General features: G+C 43.5%; 1 protein-coding gene across 1 annotated transcript in view; it reads left to right on the top strand.

Moving 5' to 3' along the window:
• The first annotated feature begins 3,276 nt into the window (after nt 1–3,276).
• The window catches only part of EIF2AK3 (eukaryotic translation initiation factor 2 alpha kinase 3), a 48,487-nt gene continuing 29,631 nt past the window's right edge, over nt 3,277–22,132 (top strand). Inside the window, exons 1-2 of the mRNA XM_065661750.1 lie at nt 3,277–3,628; nt 10,303–10,432. Coding sequence (XP_065517822.1) covers nt 3,354–3,628; nt 10,303–10,432 — 405 coding nt within the window. The 5' untranslated portion in view covers nt 3,277–3,353. The remainder of the gene's footprint in view (nt 3,629–10,302; nt 10,433–22,132) is intronic.

Below are 22,132 nucleotides of genomic sequence, written 5' to 3'. Positions count from 1 at the left end.
AAGAGTGGGGTAACAAGAACTTACGGAGTTCAACAAGGACAAGTGCCAGGTTTTGCACCTGAGTAAACCCAATCCCGGAGTGCAGCAAAGGCTGCGATCTGCCCTGGGAGCAGCTCTGTGGAAAGGGACTCTGGGTCCTGGTGGACAGCAGCTCAGTATGAGTAAAGTGTGCAGCTGCTGCAGAGAAATCCAATGGGACGCCGGGGAACATCAACAAGGGCATCACCAGCAGGGATAAAGATGTAATTATCCCACTGTACTCAGTGCTCATCAGGCCACAGCTGGAATACTGTGTTCAGTTTTGGTCCCCACTGTACAAAAAAGATGAGAGGGTGCAGAAAAGGGCCACAAAGATTATCGAAGGACTGTGAAGCCGTGTGAAAGGCTGAGAGAGCTGCGGCTGTTCAGCCTTGAGGTCCCTTCCAACCTGGAATTCCATGATTCTGTGAAAGCCTAATTTAAATCGAAACAAGTGCTGGGGACAGTGAGATGAATGAGGGAGCAGCAGAGAGCCAGTATAAGGGAAGAATAAAAGCCTTTGGCTTGGTTTGCCTAGCTAAATAGAAGCTCTATTTCCAACTCATCAGAAAAGAAAGCAGGAAGAAAAATGTAGGTAGAAGTCCAAAAATTACAATTACAAGCTCTTTAAAAAGAGTTCACTGAGCAATCAAAGAGCCACAATTTAAAAATCAAAAGAGCAAATACATTGCCAGTTCCTGGTTTATGAGAGGACTGGAGAGAGTGATTCACAATGAAACATGAATAGCCAAAATGGAGAAAGCAGGAAATAAAAGAGCGCTGGTATAAATGAGAAGTTATGAGAAGCAGAGTAGTTATTGGAAGTGAAGCACATCAAAGGAAATCCATAGCTGGCAAGGCTAAATCCCAGAAAACCTTAGTAATAGTACAGACACATTACTAGATGGACATGATTAAAATGTCAATAAAGATGCAGAAGTGTCCACTGAACACTTATGATCTATGTTTGTAAAGAAGCAGGAGGATATGTGGGAGGATTACTTAACAGTGATGTGATAAATTTCAGTCCATTAGTAACCAGTAAAGCTCTTCTAGGGATAACTGTGGCCAGGTGGCTCCGAAACAGCTGCCCTTGTCTGTTGACATTCATCTTCAGTAAACTCTGATATAGCAGGGCAATTCTATAAGGCTAAAAGGTGCCAGGTTGATACCTGTCTTCAGTTGTATGGTATGCCACCACTTCCTGGCTAAATACCAGAAGAAATTATATATGACTTGTTAAAGAATTAGTAAGGCCAGTCAGAGGTCTAACAGAAATCTCATTTCATGTTTCATGAAGACACCAAAGAATTCCATTTCCTCTGGAAGGTGTAATGAAGTGTTTAAAGGATTTTGACATAGGACTGCCACATAAAGCAGTCAGATGCAAAGCCACACAGCTTAGGTATGCACATGTACACAGAGGAAGAAAAGCATCGTGCTGTGTGTTCTCTAATGGCCTACAGTCAACCTTTGCCCCTCTGCAAAGGGGAGGAGGCATCCCCAGGGATATACTGGAGCCTTCCTGACTGCTGGAAACAGATGAACACAGCACCCTCATCTCCACATTCTGAAATGCAGTGCTGAAAAGAATGGAAAAGGGGAGGGACATAAAGATGTAATTTAAGCACTGGAGGAGACGCCTTAGAATAAGCAGTGAAATGTTTGTAACTTATTTGGTTATAAAGAATATAAAGGTATGGCTTGATAAACAACCTCTAAGGGGTGAATACTGACAGGAAAGCTCAAGGTAGCACTGCAAGTCAGAGCATGATCCATTGCAGGCTATAGGCTATTGATGTGGGCAACAGCCAGCCTTGGGGATGGGATGGAACAGCCTCTCCTGCTCCCCAAAGCAAAGGGTAACTGCTCGAAAGGGAGGAATACCTCCTGAAGGATGCAGAGGTGTGATCTGCTTGATAAAGGAAATCATAATCTGTGAATACATCGAGGGAACGAGTTGAACATACCACAGACAGACTTCAAGGTTGCTGCAACATCTGGCCAACAAGTTGGGGAAGGTGTTCTTGGGCCTACCAGTCACCATGCTGTGTCACACAGAATCAGCCAGGCTGGAAAAGCCCTTTAAGCTCATCCAGTCCAACCACTGCCCAGCACTGCCAAGGCCACCACTGACCCATGGCACTGAGGCCTCGTCTCCACCGTGTGTGAACACTTGCAGGGCCGGTGCCTGCAGCCCTGCCCTGGGCAGCCTGTTCCAATGCCTGAGCACCCTCTGGGGCAGGAATTGTTCCCAATATCCAATCTAAACCTGCCCTGGGGCAGCTTGAGGCCGGTTCCTCTTGTCCCATCCCTTGTTCCTTGGGAGCAGAGCCCAGCCCCTCCTGGCTCCATCCTCCTGTCAGGCACTTGTAGGGAGCCATCAGGCCCCCCCTGAGCCTTCTCTTCTCCATCTGAACCCCCCAGGTCCCTCAGCCGTTCCCCATCACACTTGGGCTTCAGGCCCTGCACCAGCTCCGTGCCCTTCTCTGGCCCTGCTCCAGCACCTCAGTGCCTCTCTTGTAGTGAGCGGACCTGGCCACGCTGCTCCTCACTGGAGCCAGACCAGGCAGGGCAGCCATTACCTGGGGAACGTGCTCCTGAGGGGAATCTTTCCTGAGGGGGACGCGGCTCAGCTGCCGAAGGTGCTTTAGGCAACATAAACCACAGCGGTCGGGAGAAGGTGCCCCATGGGCACCTCAGCGGAGCCCGCCCGCGTCCGTTCAGCCTCACACACGCGTGTCCCGGCCCCGCTTCCCTCAGGCAGCCCTCACGCTGCTCCCGCTCGACGAGCTCATTCCCTACGGGGGGGAGGGCACCTCACCCGTCCCCTCCCGCCTCCTCCCCGCCCTGCGCGCAGGGTGGTACGCGCCGCCCGCCCGGCCCCGCCCCGCCGGCGCGGGGGAGCAGCCACGTCTCCAGCCGAGGACCGGCCGGGAAGGGGCGGGGCCGCGCCGCTAGGCGCGCCAGTCAGCAGCACGTGTGGCGCTCCCGCTCCGCCAATCGCAGAGCAGCTCGGTGAATCATGCACTTCCCATTGGTAGCAACAGCGGTAGAGGGAGGAGAGCGAGCGGCGCGATTCTCATTGGCCCGGCGGCTCTGTTGACAAACACCGCTCCTTCCCTCTCTGGCCAATCAAAGGGAAGAAGCGGGCGGAGCGGCGTGGCGTCGGGCCAATGAGCTCCTTCTCCGCCGCCGAGGGGCGGGCGGTGGTGTGAGGGGCGGTTGCGCGCGGAGTGCCGGTACGTGGCGGGCGGGCGGGCGGGGTTGCGGTGCGCGCCCATTCTGTGGCGGCAGCGTTCATGTCCTAACGGCGGCCGAAGCGGGGCCCCTCCATGCGGGGGCCGCGGTGCCGCAGCGCTCTGGCCGCCTTCACGGTGCTGGTGCTCTTGGGGGTAGCGGCGGGCGGCCCGGAGGCGCTGCCGCCGCCGCCGCCGAGCGATGTCGCGGCTGTGGAGGCCGCTTTCGGGCTGGGGGCGGCCGCCGCTCCCGCCGCGTTGCCGGCCGGTCCCGCTGACGTGACGGTGGAGGACGATGAGGCCGGAGTGGCCACCGCGGCGCCCGGCGAGAAGGAGGCTGAGGAGAGCGGCGAGGCCCGGGCCGGCGGCAGGTGGGTGGCGGTGACTGGGGTGAGCGTCCTTGCCCGGGGCTGCGGAGCGGGGCTGTGTTGGCCGGTGGGGGGTCAGTGTGTAGAGATGCTGCACATGGGGTTGGCGGCCGGTACGCGTGGGGCAGTGTCCGGGGTCAGTGTCTGGGGGTGCTCGGGGGTCTGCCAGCATCTATGGGGCTGGGGTTGTGTACATGGAAAAGGGGCTGCACGGCCCCCGGGGGTCGTGTGCAGGAGTGAGCACGGAGGGGGAGCAGAGAGGTGGGGGAGTTGGGCTGTAGGTTGTTCGTAATGGGAGTAGTGCGTTGGGAAGGGGGTGCGTGGAGAAACGAGGGTGCTGCGAGCTGGCTGAGCGGTGGGGACACGCGGGGAAGTGTCTGAAGGTGGAAGAAGAGGTGCAGGGCAAGGGGTGGAAGAGATGAGTCCTGTGATGGGGCTGGGAGTAGCGCTGCAGCGATGGGCAGGGTGGACAGGGAGGCAAGGAGGAGGATGTAGCAGTAGGGAGAGGGTACTGCAGGACCTCGCCTGAGGTACTTGTTCCTTTCAATGCTTGTTAGTAAGTAGAAAAGGTGTCTTAATTCTTAGACAGATAAGCTGCTGGATGTCATGCTCTGTGGCGTCTGGCCAGTCTGCTTACCCTGGTAATAGTCTACTTAACCTGGTAATGCCAAGTCCCTTCCTCGACTTGTTACCTGGTGGCAGTGCTGTAAAGCACTGCATCTGTAGTCTAAACTCTTTCCGATACCTGCAACTCGCAGTCGTTCAGAACGTTGTATCCCTTCTTGGCATCTTTTCTTTTTCTTGTAAAGAAAATCCAGTTCTCCTGTTTGCGTAGTGGTTAAACACAGACGCTGGTGTGTGCTTGAAGGGAAGCCAAGCATGCAAGACAAATTGCTGAACAAGTTTCAGACTATAACAAGGGGAAATAAAATACTTAATAAACACATGTGGCAAGAAGCTCTGGCACAAGGAAGATTTTAATGAATGACTCAAGTGCAGAAATGTTACTGAGCTGTTCCCAGGCTGTTTCTGAATTGGCTGAGAAAGATGAGGTGATAAACCACAGTCAGAGTTTAAAGGAGGAAGAGCATGACTAAATGCCTACTACATTTGAGAAGCTATTCTGAAGAAGGAAAGCCCAAGCATTCAGTTAGAAACTGGCTGATAACTTGGCATCCTGTTTTCTTTGAGGAAGATCTGTTCGCCTTTTAGCAGCAGGATCATTCCTTTGTGTATCAGGTCATCAAATTCCTACCTGGTTTATTACAATTCTACTGTATTCAATTTTTAATGAGATCTTCATTTGTTTAGCCTTGAAAACATTTAAAGATGAATTTTCTCTTTGACCACTAGAGCTAAGTAAAACGCACTAAAGATGTTCAATGTGGTAATTTAAGCCTGAGATTAAATGTGGTTGTTATCTAATTGATTAGTGCAGAGAAATAGATTTGCTGTCATCAAATAGAAATAGGATGGCTGCCTGGCCGTAGTATTAGCCTGCTGTTTTTTATTATTTCAGTTGTGAGATCTCTACTCACCTCAGTTAATTGTTCTTCAGCAATACAATATCCATGTAATAGAACAGGTCAGTATAACCTGAAAAAACCCAACAAAACCAAAACCCCAACTATTTTTGCTGTAGGCAAATGAATGTCATCATCTTGGGGTTGAGGATTTCTTTAATTTCCTAGAAGAAAATGTGAGGGTTAGTGAACTGTTGTGCTGTTTATGTACAAACACGCAGGTGTTGAAACTGGAATAGCTGTTTAGAGCTCAAGTCTGACAAACAGCCCTATTTGTGATGTCCCAAATTGCTGTTGAGAATATTAGGGTTGTTTTGCTGTTGTTTTAGGGTTATATTAAACTGAAACAGTAATAGTGGTAAATGTTGTACCAAAAGGATGATGAGTTCTGCTTTTTCTAACAAAACCAACTGATTTGAATAAATACACATTTTTTTTTGTGCAGTGAAAGGCTGTAAATAAGCTAAATAAGTGCTCCTCCTCTATCCTGTTTACTTCTTTGCTTGCAGTCTTAACCCTGTGCTTCTGTTGCTAGGTAAATCAGATACCTTCACTTCGGTAAAGTAGAACAGAGCCTGAGGCCATCCGATCTCCAAGAGTGGGCTGTGTTCATGATGGGATATAAACAGTGATTTTGAGGCCCTGTACTGGCCTTTTGTCAATGGGTGTGAAAGTTTGTAGTAGATGTTTTTCATAGTTTCATATAACTGCACTTTAATAACAAGCTCAAGTCTGTGAGCAAGAGACTGGTAGGAAATGGTAAGAAAACACTTCATAGAGGCTGTTTGTGGATGGTTAGGGTGAGGCAAGTGTGTCCAGATGTGTTTTCATATTGAAAAAGAGCAAATAAAATCTGACTGTATAGGATCAAATTAGTCTCTGCCAGCTGCTGTGATTACAGATAACTTCATATTTCATATATTCTATTGGCCCTTTGCTTTAGCCCTTCTGCTGGCCATCTGTAAGGGCCCAGAAGGGATTTTCTTCTTCTCCAACACTTGATCGATAGTATGCTCTGGAGCAGCAGCTTGAGGCAAGGTGAAATGTGCCTTCATCATTTTACTGGTGTTCATTTTTCAGGTGTCTGGTTGAGGGATTTAAGTAACTGCCTAGTCTGGAGTGCTTCCTTTTTGTGTCTTTTTATTTTGTTGTGGTGTTGTGGTCCAGGCTTGTGGAGACTATTGCAGTTTTGGGATTTGTTGGTGGGTTTTTTTTTACCTTCCGTAGTGTCTGTGTGATGTGATTCACTCCCCAGCACCGTTTGTGATGTACTTTTAACAAATATCTTGCCATTTCAGGAATTTGATGCAGTTTCTATCCTCCTCCATTCTTTGGCATTATAGTTGTGACTTTTGACCTTTTTACCTTTGATGTTAAAATGGGTAATGTTTTGTGGGGGATGATATCTGAAATTGAGGTTTAGTTTGGTATTGTTCTTAGAATACTTCTGTATTGTTGGAAGTTGGCTTCTTTGGTCAAGGTAGTTATGAATCATAGAATAGCTAGGGTTGGGAAGGACCTTAAGATCATCAAGTTCCAACCTCCCTGCCATGGGCAGGGACACCTCACACTAAACCATGTCACCCAAGGCTCTGTCCAACCTGGACTTGAACACCGCCAGGGATGGAGCATTCACAACTTCCCTGGGCAACCCATTCCAGTGCTTCACCAGCCTGACAGTAAAGAACTTCTTCCTTATATCCAATCTAAACTTCCCCTGTTTAAGTTTTAACCCGTTACCCCTTGTCCTATCGCTACAGTTCCTAATGAAGAGTTCTTCCCCAGCATCCTTAGAGGCCCCCTTCAGATACTGGAAAGCTGCTATGAAGCTTTATTACAGTCAGGAGGTGGTGTTCATAAAGCAATGATAAGTTATAGCTTTGCAAAGAATAACAAGGTGTTAACAGGCTTAACCAAACTAATGCAGGAATACCTTTTCCTTGCAACTTTTTGATCAGGTGTCTAAAGTTGCGTCCAGAATATTGCCACTTCAATTCAATGGAAGGGAATTGCAGGTATAATCTGCACCTCTTTGGCCAGCAAAGGCTTGCAAAGAGATGGCTGAAAGGGTGGCTCTTTGTTCTACCGGTGCTGTAAGAAATAGGCATAATGTGCTACAGTAAACTTACAGTAGCACTGTGGGGTGGCGAAAAGCAAGTTGCCTGCCTGTTCTTAAGCTCCAAAATAGTTTCTTGAAGTAGTTGCCTAAACTGCTTTTATCAGGATGTGTTAATTTAGTGCTTGATTAGACTACTTGAAAGATGGGAAGATCTCTTGTCACCACTTCATACTGTCAGTATGCAAAGCTGCAGGCAGGGGAATCTCACAGGAAAAGGGGAGAACGTTGGAAAAGGGAAAATCTCATAGTGAGAAAGTGTAACACTAGCATGCTTCTAGGGCACATGTAGACAAATTGCAGATCTTATAGCAATTAGAGGTCAAGTGACAGGATTTTAACTCGCTAGAATTAAACAGAGATTGGGAGAACAGATATTAAGACTTCATAGAAAAATAGAGTAAGTAACAAATCCTTACTCTTTATTACAAGACTAAGGATTTTTAGCAGATCCTTTCTAACATACATGATTATTTTTGAAGCTTAAGATGAAGATGGGACCAGAAGTATGACTGTTTAGTTCAAAATGTACCACTCGTTAGAAAAGCAGAGAGAAATGAGTGTTTTTCTTGCACCTAGTTCCAGTTCTAAAGGAACATGCAAGATCTATGTATAGCCAAGCTGCTCCTGTCTGTCTCATCACAGTGTTTGCTCAGTAGGTGGAGTTCATGAAACTAAGTGGCCAAGGGGGCTAATAGAGTACCACTGCACTCAAAAGTCAGGATTTTTAGGCGATGTGGAAGCAGAGGGTTAAACCAGTTTCTCAAAGTGTGTACTGCTGGTACAAAGGTTCTCTCTAAAGGATGATTCCCCCCTTTCCTAATCAGCTAAACTTAAAAATAAGTGCAGTTACACTACAATTTGGGTGACCAGAGGTCACGATGCAAGCAGCTGCCATCTTGGGTGGCAGTGGGGAGGGTTAATAATGAGAGAACTCTTTGAGAAGGCTGAGATTTGCATGTGGTGGGAAAGGATAATATGGAAAGGTAAGATACGAAGGCATAAAAGATTTGTTACTTGACAGAGAAGTCAAGTGGGAAGAAATACAGGAATATTTCTTATAAGGAAGAAACATATAAGAATATATTATAATATAAGGAATATATTATAAGGAAGAAATATATAAGAATAGTATGAGGAAAAAATAGGTATAGATGGGAAGGAAACATTTCACAGTATGATTTTAGGATTTTTACTGCCAAAATTCCCTCTGTTCTAGCAACATTTCTACCCTTTTTATAACCTAGTTGTCAGCTGGATCGACATTTAAATAGACCCACTTGGAATAATATTTTTATGCAATGCTAAAAGGCTTCAGAGAAATTGTTCTACCACAAAGCAAACAGATTCTGTTAAATGTGTGTCCAAAGCCTTCAGTGTGCAAGCACTTGTTTACAGTGCTTGAGAACAGTCTCCTGCAATCGGGTTTATTATTAACCTGGTCCTGGTTTCTGTACAGTTGGAGTAATTGTATGTACTCAGCTTATAAAACCTGATGTATTCTACTGTTCAAATATTTGCACAATTGGTATTTTTTTAACTGTTAAGCTAAGGTTTTGGAGAAATGTGATGCTTGGCCACCTTCAGAAGTGGAGCCTCTATGCTACTTTTGGTACAGGTTAAAGATGCATTTAATTTCCTATTTGTTAGCAATACAGTGCTACACTAGAGTATAAGGCCCTATAAAATATGTGGGTTACTTTTACATGTAAAACTCCAGTGTTTTATGTGGCCTTTGTTGTAGGTCTTAAGCCCCTATCTTTGAACATGTTTTTAAGATCATGATTTTGGTTTTTCCCACCTTACAGAAGAAGGATAGCCCCCATCATTTCCTCTTTAAATTTCATCTTCTACACTGGTAACTGTGGACAAATGAACATATTTGGCTTCAGTTCCACACAATTATTTAGTGTTTCTTATTGTTTAAAGTAATGATTCATACGTGTCTCTGTGTGCATTACCTCCCCCCACCCAAAAGCAGTTAATCTCCTCATCAAGTTTATTGGCACAGTTCCTTATTCTCATTGAAATCAATGTCTAGAAAGGTCCTTCTGGGTCACTAGATCCAGCCCCCCTCAATGCAACCCGTCTGTAAAAGTGATCAAGCTCTTCTTCCGCAGCCTTTGAAGATCGGGAGCCTGCTGCAAGCCAAAACTGCCAACATATCCCAGCTTTTCCAGGTCGAAATAAAACAATCTTCAGGAGAAATAAAAGGCCCTTCAAAAATGCCTTGTCTGTGTTTTGTCTCTGATGTGTTGTTTATTTGGTTTTAATTTTACTTTAATGGCTGGATTGTAGCCCAACCAGAACTGCTTATTCTGACTGTATGGCTGTGTAAGAAGCAAGATACACTAAAGCTGATGAACTTCATGCACTGTAGAAATAAACAGCTAGTCTGCCATTGCCATGTATCCCCAGACAGATAGGCCACCTAAAGGCTAAGCTGCATAAGGCAGTTTTTTTGCTTTCTTGTCTGCAGATGTTGGAGGTTGTTTCAAGTGTCCTGTGTATGCCTTAGGCAAGACTTGTGTTATTCTAAGACTTGTTAAATCTTCAGGATTTCCATGTTTCATCCAGAAGTGTTGGAAACTTAATTGCAAGTTAGTATTTCTTACATACTGATTTGCTGGGTTTCATATTCTCAGGTTTAGGTTGTTCTGAAACGATGTAATAAAGATCAGTGTAGAAGGTACTGGAAGAAATAGGATTTACACAGTTCATATAAATATCTCAAAAGATGATGATCTCATTCGGTGTAACACCTGCATTTTGGGAGCAAAAAGTCAACTATTTTCCCCTGAAGCAGAACTCTGAAAGCATCATACATCATGTGAATTAGCTTGTGACATCCAGCCGGAGACTTCAACTTTTGTACTCTTGCCTGTTGATCTAGGTGGAGCTACCAGTGAAACTGCTGTTTTGCAGAATATGTAGACTTAACTTTCAAGTTGGAGTTGCACTCTCTTAAATATAGAAGGCAGCTAACAGAGAAACTCCCTATGGCTGTGGTTTTGACTGTGAATGCTTCTAACTTGCAGATCCCTAGTAATTATCAGCACTTTGGATGGACGAATTGCTGCCCTGGACCCAGAAAACAGTGGGAGAAAACAGTGGGATCTGGATGTGGGATCAGGTTCTCTTGTATCATCCAGTCTCAGTAAACCAGAGGTAAGGTTTAATCTCTCTTCTGACTAAATCTTTACAAAGAGAACTTTCTGTGATCAAATGAAAGCAAATTCCTCCATATGTGATAGGTGTTCACTAATGCAGCAGACTTAGTTTGGGTCAAGTTTGGTAGCTATTCTCAAACTTTGTTTTGAGTGCTTACATCATGTTGCCATTTCAAACATGAGTGTGTCAGCATTTTAGTCTTGTGACTGATGGTATGTGATAACTACCAAACTAGATGATGTAACCGAGTTTGGGAATTGTATGTATTTCCTGATTGAAAATAAGTTACTTGCAATTTGAAGCAAATGAAAGGATCATCTAGTTTGTATTGCTAGAGTATGTTTTGGCAGGTACTGGCTTCTTTTCTTTTCCCTCAAGAAAAGTCCTTGTGACTTCATAAATAAACAAAGGATTGTTTTGTCTGTTTGGTTGGGGTTTTTTGTATATATACTAGATAAGCAGCCTATGAAATAGAATGCGTTAGCAAAGAAATGGAGTGCTGAAGGTCATCCTGAAGGATAGAGTAGTAAAGGGTTGCATCACATCTTGCTGATGAATTGTAAGAAGGAAATGTAGAGATATAAGTTTCTTGTTTGGTGCTATTTCCACCGTTAGTTTGATGAAACTTAGAGTAGAAATTAAAAGGAAGTCTCTTTACCTCTTTTTTTTTTTTTTTTTTTTTTTCCTGTTCTGAAGAGGTGAGTTCCATGAGTCATTCTCTCCTAGAGTTAGGAAGAATATGGTGATGGCAAAGTGTGTGGTCCTCCACTGTCATGGGTGGTTGGGTTTGATGACCAGCCCTATATCATGCTTTTTGCAGGGTGAGCATCGAAAAATGAGAGTTGAATTTAGGGGTGTTCAAACTGTGTGAGCTTCTTGCTTGTGGTTCATTGTTGCTGTCTGTTTACAGACCTCTGTTTTGGTATCAAGTAGTTTAAGGAAAGATTGGTCTGTTGCTGTGGTAGTGTATGTATGAGAGCTAATAATAAGTATCTCAGATTGCAACAGTAATGTGAATACTAACTCCTGTTTCTCTGTATCTGAGACAGAATTTTAGTTACAGATGTAACTGTCGAACTTGTGCTGTTTTATTTTTGTGTTTAAGGAAAACTACTTTAGGAAAGAATTTTCTCCTAAAAAATATGCTGCGGAGCAGAACTGAAAACAAAACAAAAACTGTAAAGAGAACTGTAAAAAGCTCTGTAAAGAGGAAGGTGTCAGCTATAAACTAGAGTCCTTCAGAGCTGTTTCAATACAGATGCTTAAGTCTTTGGTCTCTTATCTGATGCTGCACAGAGTTTCTGATAACCACAGTGAAAGCAGAACCACACATTTGAAATATGTGCAAATATAAACTTATTTTTTATTATGAATTAAGACATAAGCGCAGATTTATGAAGATTTTGAGAATCCAGGCACTGGCTACTAACTGGTGTGTTGAATTTTGATCTTTTCTAGTGTGGTATAACTGTAGAAACAACAGATCTGTCCTTAGACAACAATTGTCATCTGTCTATGCAATACTTAATTCCCTTTTGATGGCTGTAAGTTAGTAGGTTGTGGGAGTCATAAAGCTACAGTTTAAAAGAGTGTTTGTTATGCATATAGGACGTACTTAATTCCCTTTTGATGGCTGTAAGTTAGTAGGTTGTGGGAGTCATAAAGCTACAGTTTAAAAGAGTGTTTGTTATGCATATAGGACGTTTTCAGATGCGCTTTCAAACTGTTTCATTTCTACAGCCATGGCCAAAGGCACTGATGGGTTTTGGCAGTTAAGATGCAGAGCCTATGAGAGAACTAATTTTGGAAGTAAAACTTGGTTCTGGCCTGTTAGAAGCTGTTGAGCGTTATGAATGTGGGCCTTTTTAGACTTACTGTCATGTAAACAAATGCTGTTAAGATAAGGCAGGATTTAACAAGAAACAAGTGATGAACACTCCAAATAAGCTACACTTAAACATTTAAATATTTAATTTAAACATTTAAGTTTAATCTGCTGTCAATATCAGCTGAAAGCTTCCATGCAGTGAATCTGGAGTAATGTCACTCACTCATTAAAATTGGCCTTGTGAAAATTCTTGGGACAGTTCTGGTTTGGGTCAAAATAGTAAATGAATTAAAGCCTCAGAGTCTGTCATCTCCCTACTCAGCATATTTTCTCTCTGGTTTGGGCATGTGCCATGTTAAATTTTACCCTCTCAAACTAACTTGAGGCATTTTCTTCCTCTTCCAACATTTTTGAGGTAAAAAAAGTCCGTGTGCTTGCAACCACAATATTATTTTCATCATAAACCAGTATCATTATGTAAGCTGCCAGCCTTATATTTTCTTGCAAGAAACAGCAGATGAAACTCTTTTTGCTTTACACTTGCAGTGTTAAAGATTTGTGTTCTTTCAGAGTGAGGGAAGTACATGCGGCTGTGTCTGAATTGTTTTGATGTGGGCTTTTTTACCTACCCTGGGTGAGAGTGCAGTGAACTGTAGTTCCAGGTCCTAGTGCAAAAGCGGTAATTGAATCTCTTTTCAGAAAAGACGTGAGATCTTCAAACTTGCAGTGTTGAATAGACCTGTAGTTATTTCCTTTGCCTAACTGTAAAATGTCAACTTGGTTGTCTGGAGCTCATGTGTTAATTAAGAAAGTGAGGTAGTAAAATTTCAACTGTTCCAGCAGCTCTGTCAAACACTTCAGATTCTGAAACTGCTGCTTAAGACACTGACAAGTGAGATGTTCATTATTTGTCATGTGAGCAGATCAATTAGAAAGGAAAAGCTGCTGAATTGTGTGTCTGGGTTACGAAAATGGTAAAATTCAATCCTTAACTCTAAGCTCCAACATAAATAATCATGATCAGGGCACCAGTGCTGAAAAGTTATGACTCTGCATTTAAGTCTTGTTCATAAGAGTTTATAAACTGTTTCCTTATCCACTGGGTCCTTCTCTATAACAGCTGCATGTTTACAACTCTGAGATTTCTTGTTATTTGCACTCAAAGATTGCCAATTGAAGTTCAGGGTAAAGTCATTGAATCTCAACTTTTAGAAAAGGGAGCTTACTTTTAATGAAGCCACTTTAATTTACTCTTAAATTTAGCTTTGTAATGAATACATTGTACTTAGACAGACAAGAATACTTCTGGGAGAATAAGCCTGTTAAATAATGATGCTTAATCATAGTGAAAAGGCAGAACTGCCTCTCAAGTAGTGGAAATGGTTCATAGCACATCATTATGAGACTGTTGTTTACTCATGAGTGTGATGCATTCTCTTACCTGCATAGCTTTACACTGAGTTACTTAATGGGCTTCTGTCTCTTTCTTTTATGAGGATCTATTATATGAGAGAAATGAAAGTGTGAACTTGCCTGTGTATTAAAATGACCAGCCACTAGTGACTAGCATGACTGATGGGACAGGGAGAGGCTGGAGAAGAGATGGAGACAGGAGAAAAGCCTACTGTGGGCTGGATAAATGGTAGAGAGAACTCCTGTGAAAAAGCTGGTAGCTGATCTTTGGGGAAGAGGAGAGTGAGCAGGATACTTGGTGGTGATGGTGTGAGAGTAACAGCTTAACAATACATTCACAGCTGACACATTCCCTCTGCACCGTCAGGAACCCTGCAGGGAGTTCAACCCAAAGGTGCTGCTTCAGTTGTAGCAGTTTCAGTGCTCTGGGCAGAGGCTACACTGGCTTGTACTTGGTAGAAGTAACTACATTGACTCATGATTTGGCTGTTACAGACTAATCCCTAAGTAAGCATCTTACTTATGTGAGAGTTTGGGGATCATGGGGCAAAAGGAGCTTCAGTCCACAAGGCTGACATTTAAAGCAGTCATAGTGAAGATACCACTGTATCCTGGAAAAATGAAATAATTGGCTTATGTCATGTCACAAATCCTGTCAACATCCTTATCCCTCTAAAAGCTCTCAGTAGCTTCAAATTTCACTCATATATATTAAATTCTTTCTAATTTTTATTGTGATGGCCACATAAAATCAACTTTTCTGCAAACTTCAATATCTGTATAATCTTTTTTGGACATAGGTGGCATGTCTTTGTGGACTAGCCCCGTATTATTTGTTTTCCTCCAGAGAAATGTGGAGATGCAAAGGAGTTTTATACTGAAGTCAGCTGAAACTAATTGCATTGTAGGCAAAGTGAACTCATAGATATCTTTAGCAGATTATTCCTTTTCTTGCCCTTTGCAGAGGCTCGTGCTTTGAGCAGTGAGTTGGGAAAGGATATTAAAATCTCCAAAGCTCAACTAGTGACAAGATTTAATGTACAGTGTGAATATATCTCTTTTATTTTTTACCATTTTTCATCTCTTTTTGGTTACCCTTTTTCAGCATCATAAACATTCTCAATTTTTCAGTGCTTTTCTTCTCCAAAAGAAATACTAAATTTTGCTGTGAGGTGTCCAAACACCTGGGAATCTACGTAAGGTATCCACTACCTGCACTTCCCTGCACATTGGATAGGACAAGCTCTGTACTCACTCAAGCCAGAGAAGATCCAGAAGCTGTCCTGGATTGCTTTGGGAGCATGGAGAAGACCATCAGCAACTCTCATCCTTTGGCCTCTTACATTCTGGTGTAGGAGGAATTGCAAAACCCACACTGAAGTGGGTCAGGCCAAGAAAAGAGCTTGAGACGCCCACTGAGGGGCTCCAGTTGTGATTTCTGGATTCTTTTATGTGCCCTCGCATAGTTAGGGGAGGGTAAATAATTTAACAGTGTCTTTGAAAGAGGAATCTTGTGACATCAGTTTTAGGAGAGTCTCGCCCACCACTTTAGGGCACCTCTGCAGCAGCGTTTTATGAACCTCAATAAAAACGAGGGGTTTGTTTGGTCCGTGCCTTTCTACTTCAGTTAGTTTTCAGTTAAGTCACTGCCTGTAAATATCATCCAACAGAAAGCTGAGATATGTTTGTTTTCAGCATGGGTGGGGAGTACTTAAGCCTGTCAGTCAGACTTGTTGGAGTATGTTCACTTAAAAGGTTATTGTAACAGCTGTTGAATACAGTGCTGAATATTATTGATTTCTGTTAAATCTCTATAAATCTGTTCTGACTCTGCCAACAGTCACAGGACAAAGAGGAGATTCATTGCAAATTATATAAACATCCTGAGAAAATAGAAATTGGACCTCAGAGCAGCCTTCCAATAGCTGAAGGGGGCCTACAAGGATGCCAGAGAGGGACTCTTCATCAGGGACTATAGCAATAGGACAAGGGGTAATGGGTTTAAACTGAAACAGGGGAAATTCAGGTTAGATATAAGGAAGAAGTTCTTTACTGTGAGGGTGATGAGGCACTGGCACAGGGTACCCAAAGAAGTGGTAAATGCTCCATCCATGGCAGTGTTCAAGGCCAGGCTGGACTGAGCCTTGAGCGGCATGGTCTAGTGTGAGGCGTTCCTGACCATGGCAGGGGGGTTGGAACTGGATCATCTTAAGGTCCTTTCCAGCCCTAACCATTCCATTATAAGGTGGCTTTCTGTCTGGATTCTGCTTAAAAATGAATGGCTCTGTCTGGCTCACAAGCATTCATCTTAACTTTTAATGTATTTGTGCATTTTAAAACATCTGACACAGGACACATCAACAATGGAAGCAATCTTTCCTGTATCTTTAGTGCTTGGAAGGGTCTTTGTGCACTGTACAGGCTGCTTGCAGGAAGAAGTCGTGTGCAGTGGGGTCAGACTTCCATATACACAGAATAACAAATCAGTTCTCTTTAAGCATTTGAGTGTGCACAAGACTTTCTAAAGCAAAGTTTTACTCAACAGAGTGAAGAATGAAACTTTTAACAATGTCTATTAATGCTGTGAAATTGCTTTCTAACTTTCTGGTTGTGGTCAGATGTACAGCCCCAAATTGTCACTCTGTTCAAGCAGGCAGGGTGTAAATCAATGGACTTGTTATTGAAGTGACTAATATAGTGAAAATCTATTTCCTTGCAGGTAAGGTGGTATAATTTTAGTTGTCTGGAAGAGTATATTCTGGTAGAGTTCCCTGTGTCCTGTAGCTGATCCTTGTTTTCATGTACTAAGCATCACCAGATGCTCTGATAGCTGGAGGTATCTTTCCCATGGAGAAAAACTGGGGCATTATCCAGTTCTCTATCATACAGGTTTTCTATGATAGATATAGAATTAAGCTGTACTAAATGAAACACAAGATGTGGGGATTGATAACAGTTTTGTTGAAGGTGGGAGGTGATCAGTTTAAATCTGAGAATACCCTGTACTAAAAGATCCAGTGACAGGTTATCAGCTGCCATCTCAATTCCTCTGCAGGGCAAGGAAATGTGATCCTGTGCTGCCTGCGGGGAGAGAGAGAGAAAGAGATTAGTGTCTTAAATGGTCCTGGAAAAGCTCATAATGAATAAGAAGTGAGCGTCCAGAATTGTACTTCAAAGGAAGATAAATTCTAATTGCAATAGCCTTATTAGGGCTATCAAGGAGAGTGGAGACTGTGTTTTGCAAGCAGAGAATAGATGTGACTGCTCTTTAACTACATAGATGTATTATGATTCCTGATGGCACAAGCAGTTCTTTTCATTTCTGTTGCTGGAAACATGCATGGTGTGCATGGCCATGGAGAGCTGACAGGCTTGGGAAACCTCCTAGAGAGACCTGTGGATTTCCGAGTACAGATCTTTGCTGCTTTCTTGGTGAAACTAAAAAGTGTAATTTGTAATTCCCCTAAAAACAAAACTTCTGATGATGTTTAGTGGACAAAAATTCATCAGCAAAAGACTGAGAGTTTCAAAATACTGGGATTGCTGGAAGCTGTGCTTTTCTAGGAAATGCAACTCAACTTTTCAGTGTGAAGTAGTAAACCTGTGGAGAAGGGGAATTGCCCATGGGCAACTGAGCTGAGTTAGTGGTTAGTATGAGGTAGCATCATCTTTTTTGATGTGACAAGGAGGGCAAAGTGGTCTTATGTATTTATCAGAATTGCATGTCTTCAGAGCCAGTCATCTTTGTTCAATGTCTTGTTCAATTAAAAACCCAAAAGACTTCCTGCAACTGCAGCTTGGTGGTTTTCTTGCTGACTCTTCACATCTTGATGCAGTTAGCACTGGTGAAGTTAGTTGCTGATGCAGTTAGCACTGATGCAGTTAGTGCTGGTGTGTCCTTTTGCTCCTACTGCAGGGATGTTTGGGGGGGATTACAGCTTGCAGTGAGAGACATGCAGGAAGCAACAGAACAAGATCTTGTGGCTTGTGTGATATCGGAGCTCTCAACCCCAGACCTCACAAGTGATTCTCTGTCTTCAGCACAGCCAGGCAAGTTTCTCAGAGTCACTCTGGGCTAATGGTTATGAGCAACTTCCATCTGTCACAATCACAGACATGATCAAATGCTGCAAATCTTGGAAAGGACTTTTACCATCCACTCAGTCTCTGTCATTTGGTTATTTTTATAGTAGAATCATAGGATCATTTAGGTTGGAAAAGACCTTTAAGATCATCAAGTCCAACCGTTAACCCAGCATTGCCAAGTCCACCACTAAACCATGTCACTGAGGGCCTTGTCTACACATCTCTCAAAATACCCCAAGGGATGGTGACTCCACCGCTTCCCTGGGCAGCCTATTCCAATGCCTGACCACCCTCTCAGTGAAGAAGTTGTTCCTGATCTCCAGTCTAAACCTCCACTGGTGCAGCTTGAGGCTGTTTCCTCTAGTCCTGTCATTTTTTACTTTGGAAAAGAGACCAACCCTCAGCTCACTACAGCCTCCTTTCAGGTAGTTGCAGGGAGAGATAAGGTCGCCCCTGAGCCTCCTTTTTTCCAGGCTAAACAGCTCCAGTTCTTTCAGCTGATCCTCATCAGACCTGTGCTATAGACCCTTCACCTCATGGGTCAATATAAAGCTCATGGGTGAAGATAAGGACAGGGATGGAGCTTGTCATTTAATTACATACAGTACACTGTGTGTTTATTATATTGGGTGTTAAGCAATTCTAGTGTTTACAGATACTAAAATGGATCAGCTCAAGTAATGGCTAGACAAATACCTGTTTCAGCACAGGCAATGGGTAACTTGGATATTTGGAGCTCAGCTGCCCAATACACAACAAAGTGATTGCCTTAAAGCCATTTTGGACTTCTAGTCTATATCTTTGTAAAGGAAAATGCCTGTTTCAAGCACTAAGCATTTTGGGCAGTTCAGCAAATCATTCCTCTCTAAGCAGCACAGCCGCTGACATCTCATTTCCGAATCCTTCTAGACTTTGTCCTCCATATGCAGGTAACTATTAATCTTTCTGTCAGAGTCACTGCATGTTTCCTGCACTCTACTTCCTTTGCACCCTTGAAAGAGGAGACTGTGCACTTGCCGTGTTCCATTCCCCTCCTGTATCAGACTCTTTTCCTATAAGAGTTTCCCTGTGACTTTAATTTTTCAAGAGACATGGACTCTTGTGTCCATATCTAAAATCCCTCCCTGTCCAGGCAGGGCATGGGAAGGAACACACAAAGTCCAGCAGAGATCAGCTTAAATCCTGGACCCCCAAGGTGATGTGGGCTTCTACTAGTGCATGTTCTTCCTGCCTTTGAAGAGAAGCATCTGTCTGAGAAGCATCCTGGCTAGTGCTGTAAGAGTCCAGGTAATCTGCAAGAGAACTTTGATGGGGTTGTCTGGAGGTGATGGTAGAGTTAAAGCATTGGTTTAAAACATCCTAATACTGGAACAGTACTGGCGTGGGTTGACCCTGAGTAGATGCCAAGTGCCCACCAAGCTGCTCTGTTGTATTGCACAGAGGAGAGAAAATACAAGAAAAGGCTTATGGATTGGGGTAAGGACAGAGAGAGATCACTTGCTAGTTACCATCACGAGCAAAACAGACTCAGGGAAATTAGTTTAATTTATTGCCAATCAAATCAGAATAGGATAATGAAAAATAAACCCAGATCTTCAAACCCCTTCCCCTCTTCCCTCCTTCCTCCTGGGCTCAGCTTCACTCCCAAATTCTCCACCTCTTCCCACCCCGTGGTGCAGGGGGATAGGGAATGGGAGTTGTGGTCAGTTCATCACACGCTGTCTCTGCTACTTCTTCCTCCTCAGGGGAGGACTCCTCATGCCCTCCCCTGCTCCAGCATGGGGTCCCTCCCACAGGACACAGTGGCATCTCCAGCATGGGTCCTGCCTATGGACTGCAGCTCTTCACAAACTGCTCCAGTGTGTCCCCCTTCTACCATACAAGTACCAATTTTGACATGGTGACCAATAAGCTGCTGTATAGGGCCTGTTTCTGTAGAGGCAAGGTTTAATTTTCCTCGCTTATCTCCCTTGTGCTGTTGGTTTTAAGGGGGCTGGTGATGGGCTCAGCAGCAGCAGTTTGTCTCAGAAAGGACCGCTCTTAAGTTCCAGAAGACTGTTGCAGTTTTCTCTTGTTAATAAAACTTGCCACGTTCAAGGGGGGGGATGGAATAATGTCAAAATAAAGTCTTTCTTAAAGCACCGTGCAGGGGTTTTTTTATTATTATTAAGAACAGTTTTTAAAAGTCTGTTACCATGGCAGCAGAGCAGGCTGGCATCTCTGTAGTCAAAACCCCAAGTCTTGTTTGACTATGATTAAAGTAACAGTGGTGTTTTAGTTTGCTAATCTTCAGAAGAAGGGTCTGTGATTGCATAGCAAACAGTACTGAGGACCTGATCTCATTTGAAGCTGGGGTAGTCTGGTTAACATACTATGGTTCCTCCAGTTCCCTGCATGGCTCTTCAAGGGAGAGCAGAGGACAGAGTTGGGCTAATGGCAAACTCAAGCTGAACAAGATACGGTGCCTGTGACACTGGAGAGTATAATTCTGAAGCTGCTGTGCTGCTGTCATCTGTTGCTCTTTACACTGTTTATGTAGTTTTATCAGGACCCTGGTAGCTTACACCTGATCGGATCTTAAGATCTGAAGTTAAAGAATCATGACAGAGATGCGAACTGTAGTAATTTATTACAGTTGTTGGAAGGACTTTGCAGGTGTTGCTCTGAGGGGAGAGAAAAAAGGGGTTTTCAAACAAGTTTTCTAGTACTCATCCAGGCACAGGAGTGCAGCATCGCTTCATGTGCTCATCATACTCGCAATACAGGGCCATGAAAGCTGTGTTTAAGCCTTAGCCCAGTCTTCTCTAAGCAGTGAAAAATGAAATAGAAACTACCAGCTTGTAAAGTATGGGGGATGGTGAAAGGAGAAGGAAGACTGTAATAGAGAGAATAAGGAGAATAGGAGAATAAGGACCTTAACATGGGCAGGAGCAGGGTACCAGGTTTGGTCACTTGATGGGTCCCCTGAACTGTGTTAGAGGGTGAGCTGTACAGCCTGTGGTAAAATCATCCCGAGGTGTGAGAAACATCTATGCTCACTGTTGCTATGCAGAGTTTGTGTGCCCTTTCAGTGTGTCACACCCCAGCTCACATGAAACCTACTTCTTGGCTTCTCTGATGTGCCGCTCTGGCACAGGCTGGCTTTTACTTCAGAGGAGGAAGGCCACCTAATCCTGCCTCTATAATCTGCTCCATAAAATACTGATTTATCAGATGTCCAAGTGCAGCCTTTCTCACGGTTCTGGTCTTAAAGGTGGTTTGGGCACATTTTCTGGTTAACAGAAACAGGAGGAAGCAAGGAACGAGTATGCACATTGTAAACAAGTGTAGTGCTGAGATCAGAAGTGATGGCATTCACAAGAAGGAAAGTTTTGCTGCACAAAACAGCCACCTGCTTGTTGGCATTTCCTGCTTCATTTTCCTCATTGCTCTTGAACATGTCTCAGGAGATCATTTTACTGATATAAGTCATGGACTCCCCTTTGTAGTCTATTTTCTTCTTCCTTGGCTGGTTAAACAGCACTGGATGCTCTGAAGAACACTTTGCTTTTTTACAGTGCTTTAGGCAGTGGAATATCTTAACAGCCTTTGTTTTCCAAAAGGTTGTACTAGTGCCCGAGTCTTTGTTCTCTTCTTAAGGATATGGTGATGTTGTGGGCCTTGGAGAAAGTTTAGAGACAAATATCTCCTTAGACATGAGTTGTCCCCTTCATGTCCCCAGTGTATTCCTGTGGTTAGGACTTACCTGTTAGTAATAGCACACAGTCATCCTTGTAGTACCCTGTACTTCAGGATTTCTGCAGGTAGCTGAAGGGAAAACAGATAAATCAACATCCTGAAATCTAAGCTGAAGAGGAGAAATAACCTCTTATATTGGAAGTCATAAACCAGTGCATCTGTGCAGATACCTCCCTATATGCATACAAAAAGCAGACAATAAATCAGTTCCAGACCATCCTGAACTAGGGACATCTCAAAACCCTGCCCAGTGGGTGTATATCTATGTATCTATCTAACCTGAAAAGTCTGTAAGCATTTATAGTAGGGTTACCTGTATCACTGTATGCCTATGCTTTTTGTTTTTAACTGTGGAACATATAATGATTGCTTTCTCTTTCCCAGATTTGTTTGTGCAGACTCTTGTTTCTACCCTTTAGAATGAAGCTGCCATATGTGGCTTTTAATATGTTGCTTGGGTTTAAAAGACAGTTCTGACTGAAAAGAAGTAGCTTGCTTAAGAACATGTCTGATGTTGGCTTTGATCCTGTTCATTACAGTGATCCTATTGTAGAGATAATCACAGAAGAAAAACATTGGTACCCTTATGATTTAAGATCTTACAGGTCAGTATAATTGGTAACTGGGGATGA

This window comes from Lathamus discolor, chromosome 1, assembly GCF_037157495.1.
Source record: "Lathamus discolor isolate bLatDis1 chromosome 1, bLatDis1.hap1, whole genome shotgun sequence".
In the NCBI taxonomy this organism is placed as follows: domain Eukaryota; kingdom Metazoa; phylum Chordata; class Aves; order Psittaciformes; family Psittacidae; genus Lathamus; species Lathamus discolor.
This window is presented reverse-complemented; position numbering and strand designations above follow the sequence as displayed.